Raw genomic sequence first — 21158 nt, 5'->3', positions numbered from 1 at the left:
ACACAAAATAAAAAGGGGTGGGAGGTGAAAGATGTCATTTGATGGGATGAATAGGGGGAAAATTGGAAAGAAATTATCGATCGGCGTTGAAGTGAATAAGCAGAAATAAAAGCTGTTGGTGTCATTATTTTAATACAAAACCCTTCCCTCACTCGAAAGAGCACATCTGTTTATTCAGCACAAATGAACCCATGTGTGTGAGAAATACCGAGCAGAACCTTTCTAAAACTACCATCGATCATTTTCATTAAGCGTAACAACATTAAGCGCGGGTTTGGTCACAGGGAACGACTGATTACTCAGGGAAAACATCTGTGCTCGCTTCAGGTAGACCTTTCCAAAACAATTACAGCACAACACATTTTCACTGCAGTTACAGCACACATACAATGGCTTTTTAACGACGCGTATAACCGACATTTTAGGTACCATTATTAGATTTGGGAGGAATGATGAAAGTTTCGGACTCACAGATCGATTCCAACCATCCAGATGTCGGATGATTGAAATGTCTGTGGGAAAACGTAGAGTCTGTAGCTTTACGATCGACAAAAACAAATCATGCATCTCGTAATACGTTTCCTTTTTGCCTTAATATCCTGCTGTCTGACTTCGGAACAGAGCAGCAAAACATCTTTGATGCATCTTAGCTTCGTTGGTCCGTGCTGACAAACAGATAAAGCAGTGAATGTTTTCTCTCTCAACAAGCATCTGCGCTACCGTTTACCACAGAGCACATGTACGTGTAGTTCATACAACTGAACGTTCATCGTCTAAGAGAAAAAATTTCTGACAGCAGCATTCCTGATAGCGGTGGTAATTTCGATTCATCCCAGTGAATCGAATCGTTTGATTCGGTCAGTGACCCTTTCCGTAAGTTCCATCGTTGCACCAAGTTTTCACAAGACAAGTTTTAGTATTATGATTTCTTAAAAGTGGCATGTCTAAATCCAAAAAGAGAACATCTGCTGAATTTATTTTCAAGAAAGACAATTCAGTCAGTCCTGAAAAATAAATGTGGGTGTGTACATACATACACGCATATGAAGTAGTTTTCAATGCTACAATAATTGGGTAAAAATGACTGATGGCTTCTTCTTCTTTTTTTTACTCATGTATAGCTAAATATGTAAGGAATAATTGACGATGGGCTGCTCAAATATTGAATTATCTTCTATTAATTCAACGGACTGGAGTTAATTATATTGAATGAAAAATATGAGTGAGGAGATGGACGTGAAGGAGAACACTTCGTTCCCTTAAAAGCCTTGATCGTAATATATATAAAAATGGACTGGACATGAAGCTGGGGTTTAGTACGGATTACTTCAGACATGAACACCTAATATAAGAAAAGTTACGTTCGGGCGAGGAATCAATGCCACATCTCATCAATCTCATCAATACAGCGGAAAAGCGAAATGCAAAGCGCATGATGTAACTGAGAGCAAAGTCTACATTACACTGCTTTCATGATGCAAATCACTAAAAAGTGTTTCAGTAAGATATGAGATGCTAAATTCAAGTCCATCTGAAATGCAGTTCACTCAATAGCACAATACTGTATTCCGCTCGTGTGGTGAGGTAAAGGTACAAAACTAAAAACCTCACCGCTCACCTCGTTTCAATCAGCAGTTATTTTACGAATTGTAAAATAAATCACTGTCTGATCACAGTATGTCTCACCCTGGCTCTGATCTGTTCAATCTGTTGCCCTCAGGGAGACGTTACAGGTGCATCAAAACAAGGACTAGTAGATTTAAGAATAGTTTTTCCCCAAAAGCTATTACCATTCTAAACACATACATGTACTGATTTCACAGTATATGTATATAGTGTCTCAAAACTGTGCATTTCATAGTACCCCCCGCCCCGCCCCAATATCTTGTTTATTTTATGTACATGTTGGCATGGAACAAAAAGGAGTGGCTCTTAATTTCATTGTACGTGTGTATAGTGACAATAAAAAGGCATTCATTCATTATATGGGACTGAGAAACAACTCTGACCTGTTAATTGAACATCATACATCTTTTTTTTTTTTTGGGGGGTGGTGGGGGTCCGGGGGATGTGTGTAAATTCGAGGAGAAGTAAACAGTGTGCTGCATCAAGTGAAGCGTGACGACGTAAGAGACAACTGAATTGTTGTCTATTGGAGAGCATGGTGCATGTGCTCAATATTTTTAATTTATTAATTAATTAATTTTTTAAATGTGCCACTGTGGAACAGGTCCATTAAATCAGTCTGTCCCAGTTGGTGGCATAACCAATTTCCAGACAATCGTCTTCCCTCGGAGGTGACCGGTCGAGAAGACATGCCGTTCTCATTTCTAACGTTGCAGGAAGTTGAGGAACCTTTGCTTGGCTTTGCGACAGAGACCCAGTCTTACATTTCTCAGTCTCATACTTGAACAGATTTCCTCTTAGTATTACTGTAGTTATTCTGAATAATGGAAATAGAGCATTCCCATGAGGCTAAGCTCTCTGTGAAACTAACTTTACAGGAGGGTGATTACGTTTCATCACGCCATTATCACATTCGGTTATTTGACTGACTTTGATGTGACCAGGATAAGACTATGCGCTCATTTTAAGAAACATGCAATGTGGTAGCCCAATCAAGAATATTTCAAAGTAACTCGGACAGATCGGTTCAATTTGGACACCAATTCAGCATCTGATGCTTTAATATCGAATCTCATTTTCTAGCATATTCCATCATCCGTACAGTGTGCTTGAATGGAGCAACCTTTTCAGATTACTACACCCATTTTTATAGTAGTACGCCTATAAAGTGGTCTGATTTTGAAAATAAATACATTTAAAAATAGTTTTTCAGTGATGACATTAAGTACCACACAAATGTTACTTGAAGGTATGAAGGTGAAGGTTAAATTGCTGCATTGTCCTACAATGCTGAGTGTACTTAAATGCTTCACATCTTTAGGTATGTTGTCAACTACAGGTACAACTTTCTATACAAGTCATACTCGATTAATTACACTTCATGACAAGTATTACTATTATTATTAGCAGCAGCAGTAGTAGTAGTAGCATTTTGGTGTATTTTATACTTAAGTATCATCGAAAACTGAATGTGTACACTCACTTCATTACATTTTCAAGAAATTAAAAACCCCTGCTTTTTACATTTAACATTTGTATTTACTCCTAGCATCACACACCGCAGTGTAGGACTTGAGGATGAGTGTTCCTGGCCCTCTCTCACAAAAATGTTTCATGTTGCTGGAATAAAAAAAAAAAAAAGACTTAAAACGAGGCGTTTCCTTTGTCTCACTAAAAAAAAAAAAAATGAACGGCATCTAATTTGAAGAAGCATGTTGAGTTAAGTTTAGCTAATTCGGTAACATTAGCTGGTGATATTTATGGACGTTAGCCTGGTTTCTTTGCTAATGACAGGTTAGACTAGCATCGACTGCTGTAGCGAACGTAAATTGGCTGGGCAGCAAGTCAAATTCTAGATAAAATGATAAACATTGGTTATTTACAGGATATTTAACTTCTGATTAATTCACTAGGAAAGTACATCGTGTTAGTCAGGCAAATGATCAAGAATTTGAATGGTTTCAAATAGTTTTAGATAAGTACTAAAAGTTGCTTTTAACATGAAAACATTAACAACTTAATCTCATTGGTAGAAAAGTGTTTACTTTTTAATACTGGAGTACATTTAAAAGAGCAACTTGAAAAAGAAAAAAAAAAAAAAAAAGAAGTATAATAACTATAATTTTGGCAGGATACTTCCACTTTTAACTGAGTACAATTTCAACACATCTATACTTTCATGTTGGTAGAATTTCTTCGTACTTTGTCCGCCTAAGCAGTTAAACGTCACAGCATTTAACGGGAAGATCAAGAAAATCACTTGAACAGAACACTCACTGGAAAAAACAAACAAACATTACAATAAATGGCAGACTATCAAACTAAGAGTAAAGGGGGAAAATACTACCAGACTTACAAGACGACACTGGGGTCATTTGTGCTCTTTGACCTGCAGCTACTTATAAGTAAGGAATGGCTCGGATATGAAAAATATGGCTGGAACTGCATCTGTATGACGAGTGTGATGTAAATCGAGACTTGTTGGCTTTAAATCTCGCTACAAACCTACACCAATAAAAAGGGGTTCAGCGGGAGTCATTCCACTGAATCATACGCAAATGCACTTCGCACTGAACGCCTTCTGAAGTCTTTTGTTGTCCTTAAAACACAGTCTAGCTTGATTAGATTGCTGGGTTTTGCATTCCACATATCTAAGACAATAAACAAGTGGCTATTCTTTTTTGTTTGTTTGTTTTGGTGAACTGCAGGTGAAACAAATTGCAAGACCTAGCATATGATATCTGAGTAAAGTGCATTCAGAAAAAGGTTTTGGAGACTAGATGGCACGAGGTAAATGTGAAAAACAACAACAGGTCAATAATTATGGCGATCACGTTTCTCAAAATGCTGGAATTGAGGACTGCTTTCATTATAAAACAAGCTCTTGAGAGATCTCCATATTGACAAACATGAAGAAAACCCCACCCCCTCCAGCTTACTTTATTCTTCTGTTAGAACTGAAGTGAATATAAGGGTCTTATCAAACTTCAGAGATGACAGAACTCCTAAATCAACAGTCATAAATAGTTAACCATATGCGGAGTCAATTTTTTGAAGACGTTTGAAAACGAGAATGAATATTACTTCCCGTTTTGGATTCTCTTCATTCTCGTAATATTTCAAACCATAGGTACATCGAAGTTCATAAATACTAATATATTATCATAAAGCAGGTCTTAGATTATGGTTAATCATCCTCATGTCGATCTGAGATTGTTTTACTGCAGGGAAACTGTCAAAATAATCTTTTAACGGCATTATTTTAGGCTTCTGAATACAGAGCCACTCTCAGTAACTCTGCTTAGTGTTTTAGTAGTAGACATAAGAGGCATTTAGTGGGATTGGCCTCCAAAATGTTAGTATTTTCATCACAGGATTTTATTTTAGGAACAACACAGAGAGGATGTTGAACAGATCAGCCTGTGGCAATGATCTGAAATGTTTGTGCTCTCTCTTGTCCCCACTAGCTTCCAGTGTCCTTGTGTCACCCTGTCAACACCTCATACAGGATGATGAAAGTGACAGTGAGACGTTCACTGAAACTGGACAGCTGACGATCTTTAATGGTCCAGTTTCGGTAAGCTCGTCCCCATCTCGGCCTGTGTTTCCTTTCTGACAGGACTGAAAGACGATGAGGTTTTCTGCTAGTGTAGCTCATCTACCACAAGGTGTGGTGGTGATGTGCATTCTGAGGTGCTTTTCTGCTCAACACAGCTGTAGTGGTTTTTTGGGTAACTCTTGCTACCTTCCTGTCAGCTTGACCCATTCTGGCTATTCTCCTTTGACCTCTCTCATCAACAAGGTGTTTCCTCCTGCAGAACTGCCACTTGCTGATCCCAGATCATCAGCAGTTTCTGAAATACTCGAACCAGCCCATCTGGCACCAACAACCATGCCACGATCAAAGTGACGGAGAGCACATTATTTCCCCATTCTGATGTTTCATGTGAACATTAACTATAACTCTTCACCTGTATCTACAATGATTTCATGCATTGCTGTGCTGCCTGCTGCCACATGATTGGCTGACTGGGTAATTGCATGAACGAACATGAGTTCCTTTTAAAGTGGCCGGCGAGTATACTCCGACAGCTTAAAGATGTGACTGCCCTGCAACTAACTCATACATAAACAGATTCCATGCATCTTCCTTAATGAGAGTCTAAATGAGGACACCATGTCTCCAGGGAGTACTTATAATTTCATATTTCTCTCCACATTGTTTTGGTAATGGCGCTTAATTATGAAGATGCAACTTAATTATCAAGTCTCATTATTAGGTTTTATGAGGTCTGATTCATTTTTCTCTCGGGGGGGACAAGTGTTTTACTCACTGGATTCCATGTTAATTGGAGCTGTATTCAATAGATTTTGTATTATTTATTAAAGATAGATTCACTGTTCTAGAGAACTGTGTTAAATAAATTAAAAAAAAAAAAAAAAACCCAAAAGCATGCAGGTCTGTTCAAAGTGGCAAAGCAGCCAGGCAGAACTTCCGTTCAAAGTGTAAACATGAAGCAAGCTTAGAAAGTAGTAGGTTGGTGTGGCATAATTGTGGTGTCTTGATAACCCACAATGTCTTAAAAGTGTAAACAAGCTTTCCAGAGCGATTATAAACGTGCTAGACAAGACATGGTGCTGTAGTCTAGTGATGCTGCCAATTCTAATGCGAGTCTTTAAACTAGTGGTGGCTGGTATACGCTCTGAAACTACTTTTCTTGCTGCTGGGGTGGAACACTTAAGGGTCCACCTTTAATATGTCTTTCACCTGCAAGTGTGGAGAGAGTGTGCCCTTTAAAATGGATTAACATACATTACATGGGCTGTATTTCGGTTGTTGCTGTTCGTCATTCGTTAGGGGATCCGATATCCGAGCTTTACTCAAAAAAAAAAATCTAAATATTGGAATTTGATTTGGAAAATACATTTATTCTTCCGTAAGACTTGAACTCTTAAAAACAAAAGTGCTCCTGTTAAAAAGAAAAAAAAAAAAAAAAAAATCTTAATGCCATCTTTAATTATGTACTAAACAATAAACTGACAAACCTTTTAATGCTGCACTAAATTAGACTGACGTGAAAAGCATTTAAATGTCAAGACTTTTTGTTCCTTCAGTTTCTTTGACTTCACATTAATGCTGCCAATTAAATCCAACTTTTTGTTGAATATTTTGAGTAGGGAGGCAAACTTGTGTCCCACGGGCCAGAACCAGACTGCAATCTGGCCCACCAAATGAATTTGGTTCTGAAAACAGGGTTCTGAATAAAACTCGTCTTGTGAACTGTAATTGAAATTACATACTTGAACATTTTTATTTTTTTTGGGGGGGGGGGGCTAGTCTCTGTTATCCACTTGGAGGCAAAATAGATCAATAAACTCAGTTACTGTGTGCTCATGATGTAATTCTGCATTAGCATAATCTAAAAAAAATATGACTCACAATATAACCACATCTCTTTCCATAGGAACTTAGAATTTAAGGGTTTCACAGCAATGGGGGGGGAGTGAATACTTATAAACAACTTTTTTTTATTTGCAGATGAATGTACTCATCATGAGAAGTTGTTCATGTGTTATTGGTCTTTGCTCTTATTATTATTATTTTTTGGTTCTGGTCCAACTGACGTGTAACATCACTGCTTTATGATCGGTGATTATAAAACAAAGAGTATTTCATAAACAAAAATAAACCGCGAGTTCCGAGTTGTCCCTCCTCCATACCTGTAATTTTGTGGATATAGACATCAGTATGTTGAAGGTTGTTAAATATGATTATTCAAGCTAATAATCTTACCAGCAGACTTTACTCTTGCTAATAGTGTAAATGTGCTCTAATCAACCTTTTCCATCAATATGAATCCATTATTAAAATAGATTTTTTCTCGTTAACACCTCAAAACACGAACTGATTGATTACTGAATGACCAATGGCAGAAAGTGGATGAAATTGGAGCAGCGCGAGATATTCAGGCGCTAGTCCTATTATCCTGCTGTATTCACCGATTGTTCACGCCACAATCAGTGTGGAAACACTGTGTCATCAGAAACACTGTGAATGTAATTTGTTTTCCACAAATTACTACTTTAAACACAATCCTGAACTAAAAGAAATCAAATGATTAGATGGAGTATGACTAGTATGTGCATTAAAGCCATATCTGTTACCTGATTAAGTATATATGGCACGCGTATAGCTTCGGCGCGATGCAGTTCTTGGAAAATCCATTTATAGACACTCTTGTGGCATTGTCTCCCTTTATACAGCACTTCCTGCTCCTCGGCTTAAAATACAGCTTTTGTGTTCAAACGAAGTCATATTGGAACTGTGAAACCTACTGACTTCAAAAAGCCTTAATCATTCCCAAGAAAGCTGGACCTTCTGGCTGAAGGAGAACAAAGAGCTACACAAGCTCAGCGCTGTGACAGCTTTAAGGGCTAAAGCCCAGTCAGGTCACAAAGCTCAAGTCTCTCACCAGTATCTTATTTATGTCACTGACAAAGATGCTCTTTTATCTGTCCTATGATCAACTTGGGTATTTATAGAACACCTAAACAGACTGACTGATCAGCAGACTATGCTGCAAGTTATAAAAATATGGCAAAACAAAGCACTACAGTATAACACAACCTCGAGATGAACAGGCAGTTGGGCGAGGAAGGAAGGAAGAAATGCAAGCTGTAGAATGTTGTGCAAAGTGGATAAATATTTCCTTGATCTTCAGATGAATCACCATCATTATTGAGAGAATGATATCAAAATTCAAAAGTTTTGCTCTAAATTATGTATATTTTTAAAGAACAGTACAGGGCATGAACAGTGTATGAGTATATTAAGTAAGGCATTTAACACAATACAAACTTCTGTTATACTACAACAGAGTGCTGTTATGTGACCAATTGTAAAGCGGAGTGACTCTTACCACCCTGACACTGAACCTTCACGCAGTGTCTATTCATCTTACACTACAGCACTTAGCATTTAATAGCTAAAACAACTTCTTACAACGTACTACATTATAGCGGCTATACAATGCCGTTTCCTCAGCAGCCTCCCTTTTTTCCCCGTCTGTCTCTTGAAATTAAAAAGGTACAAAAGTCAATATTTTTCTTTTCTTATTAGTACAAATAAAGCAGGAAATCATGTAGAAAGGATGAGAATAATAGTTTCAACCATTGTTTCAGAACAAGTGTATTGTATGCCCCTTCACATCCTCCTTAGTTATTATGAGAAGTTGTATGTTTATTGAGTGTAACAGCTTTCGAACCGCTGAATGTCTGTGTACGCCTGAAAGTGAGGTCATGACAGTCCTTGCTAATGGTAGCTCTAGTTAACATGCTAAGTCTAGTTTTGGGGGAGGAGCTTTGCGTACATTGGTGGAAATGGAGCTGGACCGAATGAGTAAACAAACAAATAATTACAATCTTATTCAACTCCACCCATTTAACTGTCTTTTCCACAAATCTTACCTTACGCACTGACAAAAAAACAAAATGCAGCTCGTTATATTACTGAGAAAATTGACAAGCTTGCCATCTACAAAAACTGTCCGAAAGCTTAAAGGAACTACTTTACCCTAGTTGTTTACAAAGCAGTGACACTGGAGACTCCTTCCAAAAATGTTAAATAATTATCATCTCCACAAAGAAAACTTTTATATGTTTTTCTCGGTTAAATAACACGTTTAAAAATAAATAAATAAATAAAAAATCCATCAGTTTACGTACAATTAGTCTTGGATTACGTGGTGCGTCGACCGTCGAAACTTCTTTGTGAATTAGGTGTTAGTATAAAAAAGGTAATGTTTTCGAATAAGTACATGAATTTAAACCCATGATTTGTCTCGCAGCCACAACTACTGCAAGAGCTGCGATTATGGAAACTTACTTAACAACCGATCAAAAATAAGAATTTAAACACCCTGTGGTAGAACAATAAAATATTTGCCTTGCATACAAAACTGATCTTGATTTTACACGGCAAGCCACTAACACCATCATCCTTCCATTATTTCGCCTAATTTTCCCAGCCGTTCTGCTGATGCCATATTCAACTAATTCTTTTGACAGGTTTCTGGCTTCGCTCTCCTTTCATTAAGTTTAATGCAAGCCTGATTAGACAGAAATGGGAACACGATATTGGACATCCCTCCCTCTTTTCCCTTCTCAAGTTCTTGGCTGCCTTAGCAGTGTGATTTGAGTCATTTCCTTGTTTTGCGGTGATGCATTTCCTGACAAGCCATTTCATTTGCACGTTTGTGAAACTGCTGCAGTGCTGCTGTCTTTAAGGAAATGATTAGTAAAGATGAATAACCTGCAACAGTGTGCTCTTGATCACTGGGTATCATTTTAACTTCATCTTCTTCCACATGTTCTATTTTTTGCAACCAAATTGCAAGACTAATGTCCTGCAAGAGTAATACTGAGAAACTAATGCATATTTATAGCTCTGTGGTAATGGGCTAATCCATAGCCAGCGCAAATAGAGACGTCGATCCAATTACAAAACCAGTGCCATAATAGTCCATCTTGATCAGGACATCAGCATGAGTATAAATAACGGAACAGCACAGGGGAAAGGTAGTATTTATAAAATAGATTTTTTTTTAAAAAAGTATAGGTCAGACAGAATACATCTCATATTTCACAAATCTCTTCCCTGCTACTAACTGGCACTGTGCTGTTCTGGGGCATGGAATGAGATCTGGCACATTATCAAAATCACACAGCATGACAAGAGGAAATAGAGAGGAACACCCCTCTGACCTTAGAAAAGTGCAGTGGATTTGCCCAAACAACAACCACATACAGGGAGAAGAATACACACACATACACTGATAATGCCACTCTATGTAAATATGTGGGGGGTGGGGCAATTGCTGTGAAAAATTGTCTTTATTGTTTAATCTTTTGATATTTTGTTTAAAAAAAAAAATCAAAAAAATACTCTGCTCTCATGGATATCAAACAATTGCAAACAAGACTGGTTTGTCAAAAAAAAGTACATTTAGTACATTTGGGTGACTAGGAACAGGAACTTGTTGAACCATGACTTCCTTCACAGGGGTATAAATATGAGGTAACGCACACATAGGCCAATTCCCTTAGTCATTCATAACAATGGGTTAGACCAAGGAATATAGCTGTGATGTGTAGCAAAAGGTTGTTGAGCTTCACAAAATGGGAAGTGGCTATAATAAAATAGCACAAGCATTGAAAATGCCCATTTCCACCATCAGGGCAATAATTAAGAAGTTCCAGTCAAATGGAAATGTTGTGAATCAACCTGGAATTGGACGTGTGTCTATATCGTCTCAACGCACTGTGAAGAGGACGGTTCGAGTAGCCAAAAAGATCTCCAAGGATCACAGCTGGAGAATTGCAGAAGTTAGTTGAGTCTTGTGGTCAGAAAGTCTCCAAAACTACAATCTGAAGTCACCTACATCATCACAAGTTGTTTGGAAGGGTTTCATAAAAAAAAAGCCTGTACTCTCATCCAAAAACAAACTCAAGCATCTTCAGTTTGCCAGACACTACTGGAACTTCAAATGGGATCGGGTTCTATGGTCAGATTTCAGGATAAACTTAAACATTTATAAACATAAATCTTTGATGATGAATTTAAGCCATGTGACTTAAGCAGTCTGAGCGGTCAAAGTGACATTTCATCACCAGCAGTTACTTCTGCTCTTTATTCATCGATAAGTCTGTAGTTACAAGATGTAAAAAATGGGTGAACAGAGCTGCAAGGTCAAAACATGGTAGCAGATGACTGAAACAACTAAAGGTCTACTGAATTCTTTAATAAGCCATACATAATTACATTATTATTATTATTACTATTATTATTAATAATAATAATTATAATAATGATAAGTTGTATGTCTCACTTTACATTCTATCAGATCACTAGCAATATCAGCACTAGGGCTTTCTAGAAAATATGATGATCTAATATATAAATCATGAATAATTTTGTCACAATAGACTTTTATTGGATATTGTGGGAATTGTGACATCTTTTTATTAACGGTTTTTATTTAATAAAAAAAAAGCAATTACAAACTCTGACAGGGCGCTGCTGATTTCGTGTTAAAAACATTACAGATTTTTTTTTTTTTTTTTTTTTTTTTTTTTTTTTTTTTTTTTTTTTTAAATGGTACAATATTTATTTGTAATTATTTTTTTTTAAAAATCCGTCCTTTTCAGGGTTAAATAAATGATTTTTTCTCAGATCAGATTGAATAAATTCTCACACTCATCAGGGTTTGTTGCATTGCATTTCATTTGAACTATGAGGAATTATGTTAAATAAAATAAAAAATATATAACTCATTTTCTGTTTTTTAAATTTTATTTATAAATACAGCACTACCGTTTTGCTAGCAGTTCTTATCACTTAAATGTACTTCAAGTATCGTGATATATTTCTGTCATATTGCCCAGCCTTGATCAGCACATCAGACGTTTTTTTTTTTTTCCCCCCATCCTGGTAATAAAAATGTCCTGTAAAACTCTATTTAAATGTGAGGAGTGATAGAAGTAATTTATAGAGGGAAGAGTCTGTGCATTTTTTTTATCCTGATAGCTAGAACACGCTGTACTAAGACAGAGCTGAGCTGGATTTTCTCTAGAGGTTGTAACAAAGAGAGTAGGAAAATGTGCAGACAAGCAAGACAAAAAAAAAAAAGATGAAAAAAAAGACAAAAAACCCCCAAACCCCTGAAATAATTACTGAATTTGCTTCCTCGATAACTCGGGCCCAAAATGCAGCAGACAAAATCCTGAAAGAATTATACTGACTCGAGCACTAATGGTACATCCATCAGTGTTATTTTTGTAATAGAATACTAAATTTCTTTTTACAGAGTATTTGCACATTTCATACAAAGAAAAGCTGTAAGGAACACAATGTGAAAGCCAAAAGTGCACTGTCACAGATAAGAATATGTTAATTTTCTATAACAGAAGCCCTGTTCTTGCTGTAATTCAAATGACATACACAAGTGCATCCCAAAAAATGATATCGTGGAAAAGCTTTTTCCAGTATTTTTTTTAATTCAAAAAGTGGAACTTGCATATATTATCGATTCGTTACACAAAGTGAAATATTTCAAGCTTTTTTTCTTTTTTTTTTAGTCTCGATGATTACAGCTCACAGCTCATGGAAATCAAAACTCCAGTATCTCAGACCCAGTGCAACAGCGCACGCCGTCATGCCTTGTTGCCAGCATAATATTTCCGATAGGGTTGGCACAGAGAAATCAGCTGTGACCAGAAACCAGGTGTGACCGTGTTCCGAATTCAATTTGAATAATAAGCCATGATCTCTATTAGCATAAACATTTACATACGCTGGCATCTACGTTAGGGATTCCAAAAAACGAGGCCAGAGCGCGAGGACGGCGGAGTGACTAGAAGAAGTGTTTGGCACTGAGTGGCGTTTAGTGTTTAGCCTTTGTTCAGCTGAGGGTTTACTGAGGCTCTGCCCAAAGCAGGCCATCAGATTCCTGGCAATGCTGCATTTTCACACATGAAGGACATCACAGCAGGGCATGCAATGGGCTGATTACTGACTACTCACTACTGACTATACTGTTCTGATGGAGATCAATAAAGAACTCTCACCCCCCTCCTCCCCTACTCCATCCCACAAAATGTCTGGATACCGGGGTTTAAAAAGAATGTCTCCATACACAGCAGTCCCAGCTGTGCAGGGGTGGGAATCTCTTAAACCTCACGATTTGACCAGTTTTGATTCGACTGGGTTTACAAAACAATTCTTTGTGCATCTTAATTTTTTATTTATTTATATAGCATATGCTATTATTTTTTGTCCACTTACTGCTTTTTAACAATATCATTTTCACCCACCATGAAAAACACGAGGCGTTCAAGTGTTTATTTTGCCATCAGAAATGTTGATATTGTTCTTGATTCAACAAAAAAAGATGCATAAGTCTATAATAACATCTTCCGAGAAGGAATCGTGATGCATTCAATAATACTTTCCCCAACTGAGATGTGAAACCCCCCCCCCCCCCCCCCCTTATATAGATAGATCTCGCTCAATTTTTTTTTTTACTGTTATTTTCTCTTCATCTTTTATTTTATCCTTGTGCATTCTTTTACATTACTTACAATTATTTATTTATCAAAAAGTGCTCTGTAAATAAAGTTTATTGTTATTCATATTATTAACTAGAATATTAGTAAAACTGTTAATACATTAAATATGTTATTATAATGTAATCATGCAATTATTTTTTGTCTGTGTGAAAATGAGTTAGTAGGAGTTAATTCATTCTTTTTTTTCTTCTTTTTTTTTTTTTTTACAGGACCATCTTTACCTTGTCATATTACCCCATTACACTGCAAAAAGGAAAGGAATATCAACTGACAGTCCAGCCATTTTTTTGTATATGTTGCTTTGAGTTCCATGTCGCTGCACATCGAGTTCACACTTACCATGCGCGTCTGGGACTGAGTGGCACCGTACATTGTGATACCATTCGTGGGCGGTGCAGGCTGCGGCGTATCGGGCAGGACCAATCCTCTTCTGTCAATGAGACTGTGGGGACAAACACACAGACACTCTGACATGCAATCATGTAAAAGTGAGATGCTGAATTAGCAAGCACAAAACCCATCATCATCATGTTATCACTCAATGTGTTAAAAGTCAAATCACACACACACACACACACACACACACACACACGGCAGTACGGTACGCAGTATGAGAGAACAGTAGACAAACGATGACGTGTTTCAGCCGGTAAATGGTACTGTATAGTAACTGTTACAGCGTAGGACCTATACAAAAGTCTGACACTGCACACACTAGAAACCTGGGTTGATTAAAAACTGGGCTTGTAGTAACATGCCAAACAAACCACGAGTGTATGGTGAGGTTTGAGCCTGGCACAGAGGACTCGGAGCAGAGAAGGTTAATGAGCAACTGAAATCCTGTTTATGCACCGAGTCCACTTTAAACGAATGCCTGACAAAAGCAGAGGTCACTCGACTAACACATCATTTATAATTGGCATCACACCGGACCAGAAGGGTTTAGTGTATATTCAGCTTACTAGTGTACAGTGCATAGTGTTCCCACTAAATACCAGGAAAATGTACAGCTTGGACCACGTGAACTGTCTGAAAGCAAAGGTAAATGAATGAACAAACAATCCTTATTGTTTGTTCATTCTGTGTGTGGGTGTGTATGGGGTGTGTGTGCGTGCGCACCGTTGTGGAACTGGTTAAGTCAGTCTAGTTTAAGCTTGATGAAAGTTTCATCTATCAAGTGCAGAAGCAGTGGGTCGGATGTAGTTGCAAAAAGAAATGTCTCACTTTAATCAAATGATTTTAAAAAATAAGTGCTCAAATGCAGGTCTTGCTTCAGCTAATCAAACATCAGAAGTGGGAAAGAATGTAATCTCAGTGACTCTGACCCTGGCATGGTTGCTGGTGCCAGATGGGCTGGTTTGAGTATTTCAGAAACCTGCTGATCTCCAGGGATTTTCACACACAACAGTCTCTAGAATTTACACAGAACGGTGCGACCTATTAAAAATCATCCAGTAAGCGAGGGGTTGTGTGGGCGGAAATGCCTTGCTGTTGAGAGAGGGCCAGACTGTTTCAAGCTGACAGGTGGGCAACGATATCTCAACCACTCTTTACAACCACAGTGAGCAGAAAAGCATCTCAGAATGCACAATACATCAACCTTGGATTCTGATCGGCAGTGACAGCAGAAGACCACATTGGGTTACGCTCCTGTGAGCTAAGAACAAGAATCTGAGGCTACAATGGGTTCTGGCTCACCCAAACTAAATAGTTGAAGATTGGAAAAACATCTCCTGGTCTCTTCGCAATCTTCGACTGTCCATTGAATGTTTGATTTGAACATTCGCTGAAGCTCTTGACCTGTATCCACATGATTTTATGCATTGCATTGCTGCCACATGATTGTCTGATTGGATATTTGCATGAAGAGGCACATGTGGTGTTTCTATTAAAGTGGCTGGTAAGTGCATACAGAGCATGCCTACAGCTCTCCAACTAGCCACCCAGAGATTTGCTCATAGAGTCATAGAGTCAAAATTGAGAGAATTAAAATTTAGCATGGATTAATTTGGCATGAAATAACTGCAGGGGTGCCATACAACTACTTCAATTAAATATTAGATTTCACAGTTTCTCAGAGTTTCATTATGAGATTAAGCAGATTATCCACACAAAAAAACGTGCCAATAATTCCACAGCTAACGATACAGAATACAATAAGAATGATGTGTCTGAAATCGGTCATGGTGATGGAGAACTTTAATCCATATGCAAGTTTATAATCTACTTTACCAGACCGTGATCTGTCTTAATAGATCACGTCTGAATCTCTGTCTAAATCTCTGCTTGCCTGTCGGACATCTTGGTCTGGATGGGAACACCACCTTAGGCTCAACCTGGCAAAATCTGAGCTTCTCGTCATCCCAGCCTGTCCCTCAATCAATTACAACCTCACTGTACAGCTCGGCTCAACCACACTCAAGCCAACCATGACGGCCAGGAACCTTGGGGTGATTCTTGATGACAACTTGACCTTTACAGACCACATCTCAACAACTGCATGGTCCTGTAGGTTCATCCTGTACATCATCAAGAAAATCAGACCCTACCTGACGGAACAGGCTACACAGATACTAGACCAGGCTCTTATTATCTCAAAACTGGACTACTGCAACTCACTACTCTCGGGTCTCCCGGCCAGCTCCATCAAACCCCTTCAAATGATTCAGAATGCAGCAACATGCCTCGTCTTCAACCAGCCCAAGAGAAACCATGTCACACCCCTCTTCATCTCCCTCTACTGGCTTCCTGTAGCCGCCCGGATCAAATTCAAGGCCTTGATGCTCACCTACAAGACCTTGTCTGGATCAGCACCCTCCAACTTCAACTCTCTCCGGAAGGCTTACATTCTCTGCTTGATATGTCACTTTGCTTGTATTTTCTCATTTGCAAGTCGCTTTGGATAAAAGGGTCTGCTAAATGAATAAATGTATATGTAATGTAAATGTGTAAATGAATACTCAATTCTGATTCGCTGGAAGGTTTGCGTTCAAACAGTTAAATGTACAGGATGTTCCAGTTGGTTTAATCACGGTTCTAAATGAATGCGCTGCCTATAAACAATTGTAACCATAGTAACGTATAATTAAAGTAGCATTAGTTAAACTCACAGCTTCACGATTAGTAGAGACGTGACAAAGGCCCAGGTAATTGACACACACGTACATCTCTCTCTCTAATAACCATTTATTATAATTAATTGAAGTAAATGTAATCTTATCGCACTACTTTATCTCGGTGTGTGAGAGTGGGCAGAATTCTAGATCTAACGACCCACATTTATTTAAAAAAAAAAAAAAGTTAAAAACAAACAAACAAACAAACAAACAAAACCCTAACGAAAATGAACCGTTATTTTTATCTTTTCAGTCAAATTTTGAACTGCAAACATCAATTACAGCGTTAATTAGTCAATGATGGCAAGTGACCATGGTATAAGCGGAATAATCCACGGTTAGGTGTGTTACACGATTTTAATGCACTCCGCAGAGGTTCTTTGCTTATGTCTTGGCTTTATGGTCAGACCATAAAGCCCCCTGAATCCTGTATGGATGTATGGACAGACAGACCACCGGACAGACAGACAGATTTACATAGCCTGAAAATAAACCTGACATTCTTTAATCTCAGAGTTGCTGCTCGATACAAATCCACTGTGCTTCAGTACAGAGCCAAAACATGTGCCAGGATCATGCTGTACGTGTTTTAGAAATCGTGCCGAGCAGGATTTATTTTGAGAATTAATATCGCTCACGCTCTCATGTTCACAGACATGCACACACCAGCAAAAAACAATAAATAAATTTTAAAAAATTTTAAAAAGTCAGCCCAAATTTTTAGATGTCCAGCACTAGTACTATAGGAAACGAGGCCAGTCCAGGCTGGTCTTGCTTAATGATCGTTTCGGTGGACTTTTATCAGCTGAGTGACGGTTCAGAAGCAGTGAAAGCCATCATACAGCCGGGACTACAGAAACGCTGTGTTGAAGTGGAGATAAGAAGTGATAGGGATTATCTGTATGCAAAATGATGTAAAGCTGGCGTCATGGGAGACGAGGAAAGTCACGTAGAGCATTCAGGCACGTAGTACACATGAAAACTGGATATCATACATCACCAAGGTCAACAACCATTTACTACACTACATCAGAATATACTGACATTCAGTCGCTTTATTTTTATTTATATAGCACTTTTAACAACAGTCAGTAAGTGACAGAACCACTAGTCTACACTAGTGGACTAATAGTACACTAGTAGTACAGGTAATATAATGACTAAAGTTGTGTGGAAATGAGCACAGATTCTGAAGTCTGAATGCTTTGATGCTCCTGTATCTTGTTCTTTGGCAACGGCACTGGCATCCAACATGCTCTTGCAGGTTTTGCAAATAAAAGTCAGATATGCGGTTCCCTTTGAGATGGGAATCTTCACACCAATGTGGAATTTGCATGTGATATGCGCATCAGGTAGGCTGTAATGGTAACAGTAGATGTAAACACAACTGGGTGTGTGGTTAGAGGAAAATTAAAATCAACAACACAGTGATTAGAAGTTAATTATTTTCAAATATTAGGGTAGCTCCAGTTGTTTAGTTCATCTTACATCACAAACATTTGACAACGATTACAAAGGAACGTCGTGCAGTATATTTTATTTGCTTATAGTTATAATTAATGTTGTGGAATGTCATCAGCAAGTTCTTGTTATCGTTTAAGTTACAGCAGTTATAAACAGTTTTAAAAAAGGGTGGTAGAAAAAAAAAAGTGCAACCAGATACAACAAAGAGAAACAATTTACTGACCAGTGAAAAAACTGAGGTGGAGAGAATGAGGGGGAAAAAAGAAAAGAAAAGAAAAAAAAAAGATGCATGTCAGAGTCAAGTGTAAAAATGTGAAGTGCTGGTCTGCTGATTTACACAACATGATGTCATGTGATGTATTATTGTTGCAATGTACAATTTTCGTGAAGGTGAATGACATTTTACAGCCATACTCTGAAAGATAAATCATAATATTTAGATAACGTTGCAACATGATCAGAGTAAACAGTGATATTTGTAGTGTTACTATCATAGAAGATACAGATAAAGGAGCAAATCATGACTGATAAAATGTTCTTCAAAATGAACTAGCGCTCTGACCTGAATTTAACCGTACATCGATACACTGAATCCAAATGTGATAAATACTACTGTGAAATCTATACCTTTCCCACAGAGCAGGCGTGACCTATAAGCACTATTCGCACAGCACATGTGAAATAACCTTTATGCACAGCAAAACAGCTGAGAGAACGGTTTCGTCAGCCGAACAGGGGCGTTCTCTTTGCTGACAGCGCAAGCAGAAGAAAATGGACTTGCTTCTCGACCGAGATAAGCTGTCAGATACGAAGTATTTCTCATTAAAATGAATGATGGAAAGACTTACTAGCATTACAGGAATCAGAACCAGACAATATATTTGCTAAGAACACAGCAGCCAAGGAGAACATCTGCTTTTAATCTCTCTGTTAAACAAGATGGAAGCCTTCATGGCACAGAAACTGATCATCTGAAAGTGTATAGTCATGAGAAACTGCCCAAACTGTATATATGCATCCAAAATACCTGTAATTAATGCATCAAATGAAATCATCTCCTCATACAAGGGGTCCTTGTACACACACATATACATATATATACACACACATATATATATATATATATATATGTGTGTGTGTGTGTGTGTTTTTTTTTCCAGACAGCTTTAAAGAATGCCTTTAACAAAAGTATTGAAGTCATTCACATGGCTGCCAAACTTGTTGCCAAACTTATTAACAAATTCCAAAAAGACTGGAAGTGTTGCAGACCAACCAAGAAGTCAATGTCCACTGACGAAGGCACAACCGACATGGTGCTGGCAAACATAGTCCACAATGTATAGAAACTTTTGGGATACCTGGTATTTTATGCTAAAAATGAAGTGATTTGCCCATCCCTGACTGTACAACTGATTGCCAGCACACGCAACAAAAGATTACTTTGTATCACAGACTAATCTGAAGCACTTACATTGTTAATGAAATGGAATGATGCAATGATGCTAGCAAGGGTTACATTAACCAAACCTGAGCTTCTGGAACTTACCTGGGTGGAAGAGGACCACATAGTGCTGTGCAACAGTTTGTGAACAGGTTTCCATAACTATACGGGTTGTAGTTATCCTTCCCTCTTTTTGATGACCATGACCCCTTAATCTAGAGAGAAGAGAAACACAAGCTGCATTGAGAAAGGAAATCAAAGTGGGGGGTTTAGAGGGGGAATAAAAGCGTGGTGGTTTAAGGATATACCATGTAAGGTTTTATGTTTATAAAAATGTTTGTCATGTTTGACTAAAGAGTCAAGACTCAATAAAAAAAAAGTGCGTGTTCACAACGGATACCCTATTTTTATAATCTGCCATTTTGCAGTGAGAATTTCCAGCGCAATGTTTTAATCTCTTAATGCCTAATGTCTTTTCAGAATTTTTACAAATAAAAAGAGAAAAGTAATTGATTTCTAAAGATATTCCTAAACTCATGAGTTAAGTTTATAACCCGTTACTTTATTGACCTTATGAGACAGAACAAGTCTGCTTTCACAGAGCTATGATCAAAAAAAACTAATGAAATCATTTATTGTAATCTCTAATACAATAGTATGCTAGGCAGTGCTCTGAATTTTCCAGTGTAGGAAATAGTCTTCTCATAAAGCTTTTGTTGATTGACCCATTACAAAAATCTATGTTAGACAGTTGAGTGCATAGGTTTCAAGGTCATATGCCATGTCGGTAAACCTTCATCTGACTGAGCACTGCTACATAAACATAATCTTGTGGATGCAACTGTGTTAATGGGCTATACACTCTTTTAGACATTGTACTCATTGACGAAGTATTCGGTGACTTTAGGATACATGGAGTGAAGGGCATTACATGGACAGAGACTACACATTTTCAACAAAATAGCCAAAATGCTCGAAATTTAAAAGGACCTGTACATCAAATGAAAAAGGTTTAAAAATTTGTTGTTTTGGTATATATATAAATCACTGAGGAAAATGCATTCTAGTGGATGGGTGAAGATGTGGACCTTTGCGTTATGTATGTGACATTTCTGCAATACAGCGGTGATGGTTTTGCATTATGTGTGTGACATTTTTGTGTCACGGATGTGACGTGTAAAACAGTACTTCACAGAAAGCACAAGTTACTGTGGCATTGCTAATTGTTCGATGAAACCTCTGAATAAACTAGATAAGAGTGAAGCTAAACAGAGTCTTATGTTTTGCTTCCCTGTGCTTTATTTTTCCAAGAGCTTTACATGTGCATGGCAACATAAAGCAAAACTGCTACATAATGAATTCCGATAAATACACGCACACTCTTT

General features: G+C 37.8%; 1 protein-coding gene across 3 annotated transcripts in view; it reads right to left on the bottom strand.

Annotated features, from left to right (window-relative positions):
• Positions 1 to 21158, bottom strand: part of LOC108269988 (zinc finger DHHC-type palmitoyltransferase 14) — a 54890-nt gene that overhangs the window by 1258 nt on the left and 32474 nt on the right. For all 3 annotated transcript variants that reach the window (XM_017476202.2, XM_017476204.2, XM_017476203.2), the window contains exons 8-9: positions 19879 to 19988; positions 14092 to 14194 (exon numbers count right to left, since the gene is read on the bottom strand). In XM_017476202.2, coding sequence (XP_017331691.1) covers positions 14092 to 14194; positions 19879 to 19988 — 213 coding nt within the window. The remainder of the gene's footprint in view (positions 1 to 14091; positions 14195 to 19878; positions 19989 to 21158) is intronic.

This window comes from Ictalurus punctatus, chromosome 9 (assembly GCF_001660625.3).
Source record: "Ictalurus punctatus breed USDA103 chromosome 9, Coco_2.0, whole genome shotgun sequence".
NCBI classification, from domain to species: domain Eukaryota; kingdom Metazoa; phylum Chordata; class Actinopteri; order Siluriformes; family Ictaluridae; genus Ictalurus; species Ictalurus punctatus.
Note: the sequence above shows the minus strand (reverse complement) of the source record. Positions and strands in the feature narration are given on the sequence as shown.